General features: G+C 48.9%; 1 protein-coding gene across 3 annotated transcripts; it reads left to right on the top strand.

The window, feature by feature from the left end:
* Window positions 1–3,503: 3,503 nt before the first annotated feature.
* PTS (6-pyruvoyltetrahydropterin synthase) lies at window positions 3,504–9,390 on the top strand. Of its 3 annotated transcripts, none has more exons than XR_010068463.1 (6): window positions 3,504–3,611; window positions 4,931–5,010; window positions 5,994–6,016; window positions 6,945–7,186; window positions 7,671–7,741; window positions 8,273–8,304. XR_010068463.1 is itself a non-coding variant. In XM_063310993.1 (6 exons), the coding sequence occupies exons 1-6, from the start codon at window positions 3,541–3,543 to the stop codon at window positions 8,412–8,414; spliced, it is 444 nt and encodes a 147-aa protein (XP_063167063.1). In that variant the 5' UTR covers window positions 3,504–3,540; the 3' UTR covers window positions 8,415–9,390. The 3 variants fall into 3 exon arrangements, 2 of the variants coding, with proteins under 2 accessions (XP_063167063.1, XP_063167064.1); XM_063310993.1 differs by having other exon boundaries at window positions 7,130–7,186; window positions 8,273–9,390; XM_063310994.1 differs by lacking the exons at window positions 7,671–7,741; window positions 8,273–8,304 and having other exon boundaries at window positions 6,945–7,262.
* The last annotated feature ends 2,341 nt before the right edge of the window (window positions 9,391–11,731 follow it).

Below are 11,731 nucleotides of genomic sequence, written 5' to 3'. Positions count from 1 at the left end.
TAAGACTGCTGATGGGAAAAGCAGGACAGCAAGGCGAGAAATAGAAGACAGGTTAGGAAGTAAGTGATCAGCGAGCACATGGGAAGCACAAATGGCGCTCACGGAGGCTTCGCCGTGGCCTAAAACTCAGCTGACCTTGTGATCTGAAATGGCCTTGCTGGACTCTGGAAGGAAAGAGGCAGAGAGGAACTGAGCAACGGCCCAACGGAACGGCAGCTCTGTGGTGAGGGTGCCCGCTTGGCGTGCCCATATCCCTGGTCAACAAAGAGTGGGCACAGCAGAAGGACCCAAGCTGGACACGTGATCCAGCTACTCCAAAAGTAAGTCCCATCACAGTGGGAACAAGGAGCCCAGATCACAAGACATCCTGGTAGCTGAAGGCCACACAGCTTGAAGTTGCCGAGGTGGAGAAACACTGGATTAGGGTGTTGGAGGGACTGTCCATCTCTTGGGCAGCCTGACCATCACCGGAGGGCTGAGCTAAGCAGACGTTTTGTTCAATAGGTGCCTCTTTCAGATACTGGATGTGCCAGTAGATGCTGTCAGAGTGACACGGCCTGTCTTGACAAGGAGCGTTGCACCATCGCTGTGCTTGGGTGAGGCAAACAGCTTGGTTTCCGCAGCATGACGCCAGTGAGTCGAAGCCAACTTGCGCAGTCCAATTACTTCCCTTGCACTTGGAGATGTATGTCGGATTGCATTGCTCAAGACAGATTCCTGTGCCATTTTCAAAAGTCACGTGGTGAACCCAAGGGAGTTACAATGGTGCTGACCCATCTTTCCCTTCTTGCTAGATCCCAAAGTATTAGGAATTATTAAACCGAAATTGCACCTTACGCACTTGGTCTCTCCCTTTTATTGGCCTAGTTCCTTTTATCACAGCTTCTTGAAACAAAGCCAGTAGCCAAGACCCAGACACCAGGCATTCCTTACAAGCTTAATTAGCTTTATTAGATTTATAATAATCTTTATAATAGTCTTTCCTCTAGGAGCTCAAGGTAGGGTATGTAATAATCCCTCCTCCAACTTTATTCCCCAAACAACCCTGTATGGTGGGCTGAGGGGAGGAAGAAGGGAGTAAGTGGAAAAGTTGCAAGCCCAAAGTCTTCCACTGGGTTTCACTGTTCCCAGTCCAACACCCTAATCCAGCGTTTCTCAACTTTGGCAATTTCAAGCTGTGTGGACTTCAACTCCCAGAATTCCAGCATGGCTGGCTGGGGAATTCTGGGAGTTGAAGTCCACACAGCTTGAAGTTGCCAAGGTTGAGAAATGCTGCCCTAATCTCTCCACACAGCTGAAACCAACTCAGTCTTCGCTTAGACAGAGACCAGTTCTTTCTTCTGTCCCAGCAGCAAATCCTGACTGTAAATTATTTTTGACAATGGTTTGGATGCAGATTGCAGTCAGCATTGGAACAGGCCTACTGTAAACAAAGGGATTTAAATGAATAATGATAAAACAATGAGGGCATCAGGATGTTCTAGAGATATCCTGATTGGTAATCAGGCTGGATTCCTCAGGACAAGCCTCAATTAGGTGCCATTTGTCCTACAATTAATGGCACCCACATCCATCCAATGAGGGTTTGGAAACAAGTGCTCTACTTTCCTGGGTGGAAAGTCTTCTCCAGTGCCAAGAATGTTCTAAAAACAGGTTGTGGATTACATCTTGAGCTAACTAGAGCTTCCACAGTAAAGAGTCATGCTTTGGAAAGCGCTGGCTTTTCCTGCGCCAAGATCTTAAGAGGCTGTTGGCGCCATCACGTTCTACCCTTGTGATCAGCTTGGGGAGGGGGGAATTGAAGGCCACGAAAGGTCTGGATTTGGGAAGTTTGAGGATAATCCCTTTACAGGAATTTCTGAAGGCTTTCCAGTCAAGTGGGGCAGCTAGCAGCAGGCTCCAATTCCAAGCCTTCAGCTGAGGGTGAGCTTCCCAGGGGTATCACAATTTAATGCAGTTCATCAGGAGCCCACCCAGCAGATGAAGTGGGGAGGGGGTGCCTGCAGGGCCGGCTGCTCATAAGGCACTTATGTTCAGTCTGGAGATTGAGGGGGGTCATCAGCATTCAGGTCCATAAAAGGGTGCTATCAGGAAGAAGGTCAGGAACTGTTTTTCATGGCCATGGAAATTAGGGCCAGAAATGATGGGTGTAAATTACAGCTGTCGAGATTTCATTTAAATATAATGGAAAACTTCCTGATGGTAAGATCTGTCCAACTGTCTACAGCTGTATTTCTCAACCTTGGCAGCTTTAAGAAGTGTGGACTTCAACTCTCAGAATTCCCCCAGGCCAAGGGGTTAGCTCATGGTTCAGTTTTTGGTGCGAGCCAGAAAGCGGGTGGATTTGTTAATGAGATTAGGCATGTTTTGCAAACCTGTCCACTGCTATTGATAGAGTGGGACCCAGAGGATGCCAAAGGGGCACCGCCTCTCTCCTGCCAGGCACCCGATCCAGAGGGATGGCCTTCTATTTCAGCCTACCTTCCCCCATCTTCTTCCTGCACATCCAAAACATGATGCAGAGAAACAGCATGCTGGCTGGGGAATTCTGGGAGTTGATGTCCACACATCTTCGGCGGCTGTGGGTTCTCCACCTCTGGATGTCTCTTGAGGAGGGATTATTAATTGGTTTTTCTGCATGCTACAGAAGGTGGGACTAGATGATCTTAAGGCCATTTCAAATTCCACCAGTCTGTGTTTCTAAGGTGGATGCGAAGCAACCCAGTTGCAGTTCTTACTGTAAGCCCGTTACGGTGAGAATAATTTAAAAAATACACGGTTTGCCCCGAGAGCCTCCGACGGTTTTCTCCGAGCTCCCGGGCGAGCTCTTTCTGAGCCGCGGGCGCTCCCCGGGCTGAGCGCGCAGTTCCCCCGGGCGTGCGGCTGCAGCGTCCGCCGCCGCCGCCGCCTCCGGAGGCCATCGGGCGGGGGCGGCCGGCCGGCCATCCGAACGGGCCGGGGAGGGCCCGGCCACCGGAAAGGGGGCCCCGTTTCTCCGCGGCACTTCTCCCACTCCTGGGAGGGGAGGGCGCTGCGCGGGGGAAGCGGGCGCGCGGCGGGCAACCCGCATCCCCAGAGCCGGCCGGGGGGCCGCAGCCGCCGGCCGAGGGCTGGTCAGTTTCCGGCGGTGCCGGTTAACCGGCGGGCGGCGCTCGTTACGGAGGCTGGGAGAGACGCTCAGCCTTCCATTTCGAAGGCGACGGGGGCAGAACGGGGGGCGCGTGTCGCCCTCCTTGGGCCGGACGCCCGGGAACGCCTGGCCAGCCAGAGAGGGCCGGTCGCTTTGGCAGCGGCCCCTGTCCGGGCCGGGGAGCCCAGGTCGGCTCCAGGGCGCTGCAGCGGCCGACCCCGCAGCCCGCGGGGCGCCCTTTTGCGCCAGCCTGCGCCGCCCCTCCCTCGCCGGGCGCCGCCACGTGCTCCCTCGGCCCCGCCTCCCGCCTGCGGCCCGCCCTTTCGAGGCTTGGGCAGAGGGGCGGGGCCGAGGCTTCGGGGCGCCCCTCCGCGCTCGCGCGGCGCCGCCCGAGAGGAGGAGCCGTTGCCATGGCGCCGCCCGCGCGGTGGGCCCGGGTCTCGCGCTGCGCGTCCTTCAGCGCCTCCCACCGGCTGCACAGGTGAGGGGGCGGGGGGCGGGGGGCGGGGAGAGGGCTCCTGAGCGCGTGCAGAGCGCATGGGAAAGGGTGGCATGGCGCCCCCAAGCCTGGGGTGGCTGCTCTTATTTAGGTATCGGAAGAACTGAGAGGGCCGCCTGGGGGAGAGCAGGCTGGAAGGGCGCGGGGCACGGTGCCGCCCGCGGCAGGTTTCTGCCTCGAATCCGAGGGTTGGAGGGACCTTGGAGGGCTCCTGGTCTGCCCCCCCGCCAGGGCAGGCACCCTCTGGCCATTCCAGGCCAACGGCTGCCCACCTGGCCCTGGGCCCCCCGCCCCAGGGACGGGCCCCGGGAGGCAGGCTGTCCCCCTGCCTCGGAGCTCTCGCGGCCAGAAATTACTGCCGTCTGTCTGTCTGTCTGTCTGTCTGTCTAATCTACCTCGCTCAAAGAGCGACTCAGGGCAGTTTACAACAATACAAGAATAAATAGTCATTAAAATACAATAAAAACTGTGTTCTTAAATAAAAAAATATATATAATCCAAGATAAAAATGTTTAAAAGGTTAAATTCCTCCTTATCCTAAGTTTGGAGCTCCCTCTGTGGGGCTTCACGCAGGGTCCATGTCCCCCCTTCGGACACCGGAAACCGAATCCAGCTCCTCTTCCCTGAAATGGCCCTTTTCACCACCATGGCCTGCTTTGGACACCTGTGTTGGGGTCCTGGCTGTTGGTCCAGCCTGCCCAGATGGCGAAGGCCCGCATGAGCTGGATGGGCATCCCTTGGGGTGTCAGCCCTTCGAGGTAGTCCAGACAAGAAGCACCCACCATTACCTTTTTTTAATCCATACAGTCGTGTCTGATTCTTGGAGACTGGCTGGACAAGTCCCTGCAGTTTTCTTGGCAAGGCTTTTCAGAAGTAGTTTGCCATTGCCTTCTTCCTAGGGCTGAGAGGGAGTGACTGGCCAAGGTCACCCAGCTGGCCTTGTGCCCAAGGCAGGACTAGAACTCACAGTCTCCTGGTTTCTAGCCTGGTGCCTTCACCACGACACCAGACTGGCTGTATCATGAATAGTAACACAACCTTTATTGTAAGGTGACAGTAACAGAACCTTGCAGGTCTGAAAGCCCTTCTCCCCTCCTTTAATTTTACTTTCCTCAAAACTAGGGAGGGTCCCTTCTGAAAGGCTTCCTGCACCCCCTCTTCTTCTGTGGGCTGAGGTACCTTTCGCAAGATGGTTGTCCAGGCTGTGGCTCTTCTCCTGCCTCCTGAGGCCATTCTCACAGCCTATTGCATAGAGGTAGATCTCTTTTCAAGAAAAATGTCCTCTTCCTCCTTCTCCACAGCACATTGCTGAGCGACGAAGAAAACCAGAAACTGTTTGGAAAGTGTAACAACCCCAATGGCCACGGCCACAACTATAAAGGTGAGAAGGGACGACCTCCATCTTTGTGGGCAGCATTAAGCCAAGAGACGCCCGAGAGACAGATGCTCTGAAAGAGGCCGCGGGCTGCTGCTTGTGGGTGCCTTAGAAAGAGGCTGCTGCAATTGGATGCCCCGTCATCCACAGAGCGATAGGCCTTTGGAGCGAAAACTCACCCGCCCCAGGGCCCTTCATCCTGTGAAAATTGCACTCCGGGGATGGACTTTTTATGTGCGCGTGGGTGGGTGCAATTATTCATTTTGCACACTTGCTGAAGCCCACAAGCTTTTATACATTGCTTTCAGAACACAGCCAGTTATGAATCTGTGTATGGCAACATACAGGCATTACCAGTTTGGGAAGTATTATTTGAATGATTTTCTTCTTCTGGCTAGCAAATACTTACAGGTAGTCCTCATTGAATGGCTACTCGTTCAGCAACCGTTTGAAATTACTAGGCGGTGAACAACTGGGACTTAACAATGGGTCCTCGCAGTTGTGGCTGTCAGCGATTCGGGTCTCAACAACTGGCTCACAATTATGATGTCACAGCATCCCGTGGTCACATGATTGCCATTTGCAACCTTCACTGCTGACTGACAAGCGAAGTCAATGGGGAAGCCTGCAGGAAGTCGCAAATGGCGATCACATAATCACAGGATGCTGCGACTGCGCGGGATTCACCTAACGATGGCAAATGGGACTTCTGCAACTGCCGTTGTAGTTGGCGCATTCATGTGACATCACACTTTATGACTACTATAGAGTTCCTTGTCCCAATTACCATCGGTAAGTGAGGACTGCCTGTATTTGTTTTCATATTTTTATTAATTGATGAAATACAGTGGGAAAGCTAGAAGCTTTCCTGAACTCCTGGCTGAAGCTCTCTGTGCTTTGTACGTATCTATCTCCTTAGCTGATTATCTTAATGTGAAATCCACATCCCGACCTGATATTTTCTTCTTGCTCCTTTTCATTTCTTCTAGTGGAAGTAACTGTGCAAGGAGAGGTAGGTGAAGTGTTTTTCAGATTTTAAACATCTTTTGGATTCTTAAGCAACAATAGACTTGGGGTCCTTGGTGCTCTTGAGCTTGGTTGTTTGCTTGCGGATGTTTCATGACCCAAGGTACGAGGTAACTAAAGCACTGATGGAGTTACAGTTCAGCCCTGAGCTACAGATACTCTCTTCTGTTGGAACTTCTCAGTGGACTTTAAGCAGACTTTGCTTTGTGATATTTTACGAAGTCTTAATCAAGTTATCTCCATATAATGGTTTACCAGTTTAGACTAGAAGGAGAATGTTCTCTGCTAGTACTAGCACTGAGTGCAGGAAAAAAATATTTCTCTCTCCATTGGAAGTTATTTCTGAATATAGGTTCCTCAGCCCCCAGGGTGCAAAGCTCTATCTGCTTGGCACACTCTACTTTTTCTCCCTTTCTTCTCAGATGTGATGCCACTCGGACTTCATAATGCAGGTCCCAGTTCAGTCCAGATCATCTCCCCAAAAGGATTTTAAGTGCTTGATGTTGAGAAAGACATCAGCCTGAGGCCCTGCTACTGTTTAATCAAAGCTGGGCAAGATGGAGCCTCTTTTTAGGGTAACAAGATACAGTAATCACATTCTGATCTGATAAAAAGCTGTTTCATCTTAGAAAATCTGAGGGAGTTGCCAGGAATACAAATTACCAATTTCTCTTCTAATCTGCCCAAGGCTGCTGGAAATTGGACATGATCTGGAGGACCACGTATACCTTACTGTGGGCTGGATGCAAAACAGGAGGAAATGTCACGGGCAGTCTGAGCTTTCCTATTCTTTTGGCAAAAAAATTCAAACAGGTGCTCCATCCCACTCTCTTAAAACAAAAAGAAGCCCAGGTATTAATTTTGGATCTCTTAAACCCAACTGTAGTGTGGAATGGATAATGTTGTTTTATCAGGTCAGTCTGGAAAAACAGCAGCTGTGCCTGAGGAGCTGCTGGGAGTCTCCATGGCACGGGACTCTGATCTGCCATATCAGAGTAAAGCCGGATCTGCTCAACAGGCTAGTGAAGAAGCTGCAGAGACTTCTAGACAATTCTGCAGGGCTGCATGAAGTCACATCCCTTTTGTATTTTCTTTCTAGATCCATCCTCTTACAGGGATGGTGATCAACCTTACAGATCTCAGTGCCTACATGGAGGTAATGACACCCTTTTCCTCACAGAGATTGCCAGCAGAGATGAACCGTGCTCAGGGACTTCACAAGGAACGGGCCTTGACAAAAAGTCTATGACGTAACGGGGAAGGGGGATCAGTGCACATGAGGAAGTGCTGAGCGCAGCTTGAGGACCTCAGCTTCTTCCTACATGTGGACAGAGGATCAGAAGCAAGGGGATGCCGTAGCCTTCCAGATGAAAGCAGGGGATGGAGGCAGGCCATTCACTTGTCTCCTAAGATCTTACTGGTGGGTGGAGAGGAGGAATTTTTGCCATAGGAGAAAACAGTCAGTAGAAGGCTACACATTTATTTAGTCTCACTTCTCTGCAAAAATGGCGGCGGAGCTCTTGACTCACGCCATCACACCTTTGTCTTCCACTTTGCCACATGAGACAGGTCACCAACCGGTCCAATAAATTCCGGGGTGTCTTTCATGGGCCTAAATGTCTAATCACTTGGTCCTCTAGGAAGCCATAATGGAACCTCTTGACCACAAGAATCTGGACAAAGACGTGCCCTACTTCGCAGATGTTGTCAGGTAGGCAACCCTCTGTTCCCTGCCCTGGGCAGGCCCCCTTTCTAGTCCTGAATGTGGGGTGTGAGAGGGCTTTTGAGTTTTCTTCTTACAAGACCCTGGATTGCATAAATACTTTGGGGAAATTTAATGTTACGGCAGGAGGAAAAAGCCTGTAAAAGGTCGCTCCAATTTCTTCCTGCCATTTTTTAACTTTCTGGGAAAGACTGCCTGCTTGCTTAGGAGATTTCCCCTGCCAGTGGCAAGGAGGTCTAGACACCTGTTCTTTAAAGTCAGTGTTCTGCACTGTTGGGGGAATCAGGACTGAATGTGTTTCATTCTACTGGACCACACAGTCCCAACCAGATGATCTTTAAGGCGTGTTGGGGCTGTTGTGTAGAGTTCCTCAACAATGTTGCTGTGCAGGAATCTGCAGAAGGAAGCAACATAGCAGCAGAAGCAGCTTTTCCCTTTTTATCACGGTGCAGGTGATAAAAATATAACTAGAAGGGCAGAGTAACTAATTCTCATATATATATTTTTTTTACTCCCCAGTACTACTGAAAATGTCGCTGTGTTCATCTGGGAAAATCTCCAGAAGTGCCTTCCTAGGGGGACCCTTTATAAAGTCAAAGTATATGAAACCGACAAGAACGTTGTGGTTTACAAGGGAGAGGGGGCTGTTCCTGGGAAGTGAGGTACTGTTTATTGTGGCCTTTGTTCCAATGTCGGTGAACATCTCTAGTCTGTCTGTCCATCCATCAATCCATCAACTAGCACTTTCTTGAACTTGTGAGTGTAGGCGTTGAAGAATCTTGTGAGCGAGTGGATATCAAGCAGATGTTTTACGGCTTGGTGGTGTCAGAATTTCCTGCTGTTCAAGCATTCAGTTTGATCAGAGAAAGAAAGTCACCGATTCTTTGTCCGTTAGTGTTTGTTCCTGTTTCAATATGCAAAAGAGAAAATTACTGCTTTTTCAATGATAAGAGTAAATCCCAAGATCCAGGGCTTATTTGAGTACAGTAGTGCGTTTTCCTGGTCTCAGGCAGGTTTTTCCTTTCCCTGACTACCTGATTCTTTTAACTGGAGAAGCCGAGAATTGGACTTGTTGCGTGTAGGACTTACTGCATAATTAAGCCACCATGGCCTGTTCCCATTACTCTTTTATGCAAGGATGTTAGCTAAGAAGCAGAGACCCTGCTTCAGCTCTCAGTTCTCCCACAAACTCAAAAAACATCCCTCAGCAAGTGTTTTTTCAGCTTCATCCTGGGCTGGCCTGGATGTGCAGCAGTGATTTTACCCCGCTTTTAAAAAGTAAAGACATTCTTAACTCCTGCTGAGTGCATAGGTGTGTCTGTGTGGTTTTTTGGAAGCAGTACAGAAGACGTGTGCCCTTGACTTCTGGCCGTGCTCTTGACTTCTAATCTAGCCAACAGTCCTGGGATTTCCTGGCAATCTCATCAAAGTACTAAACAGGTCTGATTAATTTTGGTGGGGAAGAGTCACCATCAACCTGATTCAGCCACCTTCTGTAGTTTCACGCTATCTTACTGTATTATTGAATATGTAAAGCCTGCCTGATCAAGTGATGTATAAACATTATGGATGTGATTTCCACTGAGATTTAATTTTCCTTGGTCAATTGTCATTAAATACTATATTTGCACCTGAAATTTGATTTGCTTTCTTTTAAATAAAGCAGGAATAATAGCTGCAAAATATGGTGACAGCCAGGATTTTAGATCAGTCTTCTCCAACGGCCATCATTCCATTAGCTAGCATGGCCGGAGGATTATCACTGCTGTACCTTTAATGTTATGGCTCCATCTCAAAACATTCTGTTCTAAGTGTTGAGACCATTTGATCTGGAAGATTCCTTCCTAGCAGCCTGTGCAGCAGCCAACTAGGAACAAAGAACAATTTAGAAACCAGGCCCTCACTTGATCCAATGGAAAAAAGGCCCTGATGCTGGCAAGATCCCAGCAGGCTGCATAAAAAGAAGAATGACTTTAAAAGCAACTAAAAAAACCCCACAAACTGTTCTGATATCTAATCATACCATAAATCACGTGCTTTTTCTGTTCCTGCAGCATCTAGCTCACCGTCACGCTACAAAATGTGCACCCCAACTTGTGATCCTGTCCTGATTATTGCCTTTATGTTCTTTTTATATATATATTTAAAGTGTTTGAATACAGTAAAAGTCAAGGAGAAAGAGTAAAAGGAAAAAGGAAAAAAGGAAAATAAAAATAAAAAAAATTACTGAAGAATTTTTTTTTATAGAAATATGACTTCTGCCCTTCTTTGTATCAAGTAGTTACCATCTCACTGTTTCCCCTCCCTCTTTTTCCTTCTTAATTTGTCTTCTTCCCTTTTGACCCTTTTTTCTTTCCCCCAAATCCTCAAATCATCAGTTTAGTCTTTTTTTCTTTCAACAAAAAGTCCACATATGGTTTCCAGTCTTTCAAAAGGTCTTGAGGTCTTCCAAGATACAGTCAGAAGAAGATGAGGAGAAACAGCAACAAGGAAAGGAGGTAGATGAAGATTTATTTATTTTTATTTATTATTTTCTATCCCGCCTTTATTATTTTTATAAATAACTCAAGGCGGCGAACATACCTAATACTCCTTCCTCCTCCTAAGATATTACGGTATCAGAGCTACAGTTAGAGACTTTTCAATAGAAGCATAGCTTGAAATATAAATGGTCTGAATTCCCCACAAAAATGAAAATGAAAAGTGTTCCATTATTTGATATATTTACAAGAAATACATACTAAAAAACAAGAGGACTCTATAGTGCATGATGAACTGGTGAGAATATGGTGATGAAACCAAAATCGTTTTTGTTGGGACTTAGGGATATTGAACTAGAAAAGGAACATGGGAAATTAATACTATATATGGTAACTGCGGCAAGATTATGGTATGTACAAAGTTGGGAGAACAATGAAATATACATGGTGGAAGAGTGCCTTATAAAACTGATGGAACCAGTGGGAATGGTGACGCTGAGCAGCTTGGTCAGGGGAAAAACGGTAAAGGCTTTTTTGTCGTCTCATCTGGCATGTCCTTGGGTTAGTGATCTCCGCGCAGACCACCAGGGTGGTATTCAGAGTGGCGTCAGACTGCATAGTTCAGGGGTAGCATCTTGGAATTACCCTTGCTTAAATGTTGTGAAATGCAACACAAGTTAAAAACATCAGTATAGAAGAAGTATGACAATAAAAGCTGGCCGTAAAATACTTTATAAGTGACTGCGTTCTGTAGCATCATAAACCATAATGCAGACCAGAGCTGGAATACATGCTGTGATTACATGGTTACTGTAGGGGGTAATCAAACGCCCACTTGGAAACGCCAGAGCCGCCTCCAGCGGGACGCCCTGAAAGCTTTGGCCATGCAGGCTGAGGAGGAGGAGCAGGGGGGGGGGTCTCGCTGGGTATGGAATTCCAAGGGGTGCCGCAGCAACTGGAAGGGCTGAAATGTTCCAAAGTGTTCCTGAGAGATCTGGTGACGACAATGCGGGCCTTGATAAAAGCTGTGGAATGAAAGAGGCCTTTGGGGTAGACCTCTCGTGGCCTCACATGCCATAAGGAGCTGTAAATGTGTGTGACTGACCTAAGTGCATATCCTACGCTTTGCCGTGCTTCAGCTTCCCTCTTCTCCCCCCGTTGTCACCCCAAAACAGGTTCTGGATTACAGGCCAATTGGGACAGGGACCCATGTCCCTTGCTATCACGCCCGTCCTGAAAAAGCATCGCGGATGACCAGTTCTCCCCCACTGCACTTGAGGCTGTGGGGGTTCTCTGAGCGGCCAGGGCAGGATTGCGTGCAGAAGCCCTTTCCCGCCCCATCACGGCTGGCGTTGGAGGGCTCCCTCAGCAGACTCTGGTTGTCCCTCTTCAAAAGCCGCTCTTGTGGGGCTGACGGAGTGATTTCCCTCACCAAGATCTGGCCTGAGAAACCTGCCCCAATGAGGCATATTGCCAACCGGGAGGCTACGAGAATCCT

This window comes from Candoia aspera, chromosome 9 (genome assembly GCF_035149785.1).
Source record: "Candoia aspera isolate rCanAsp1 chromosome 9, rCanAsp1.hap2, whole genome shotgun sequence".
Taxonomy (NCBI): Eukaryota; Metazoa; Chordata; class Lepidosauria; order Squamata; family Boidae; genus Candoia; species Candoia aspera.
The sequence above is the reverse complement of the archived record's forward strand: the minus strand, read 5'-3'. Positions and strand labels throughout refer to the sequence as shown.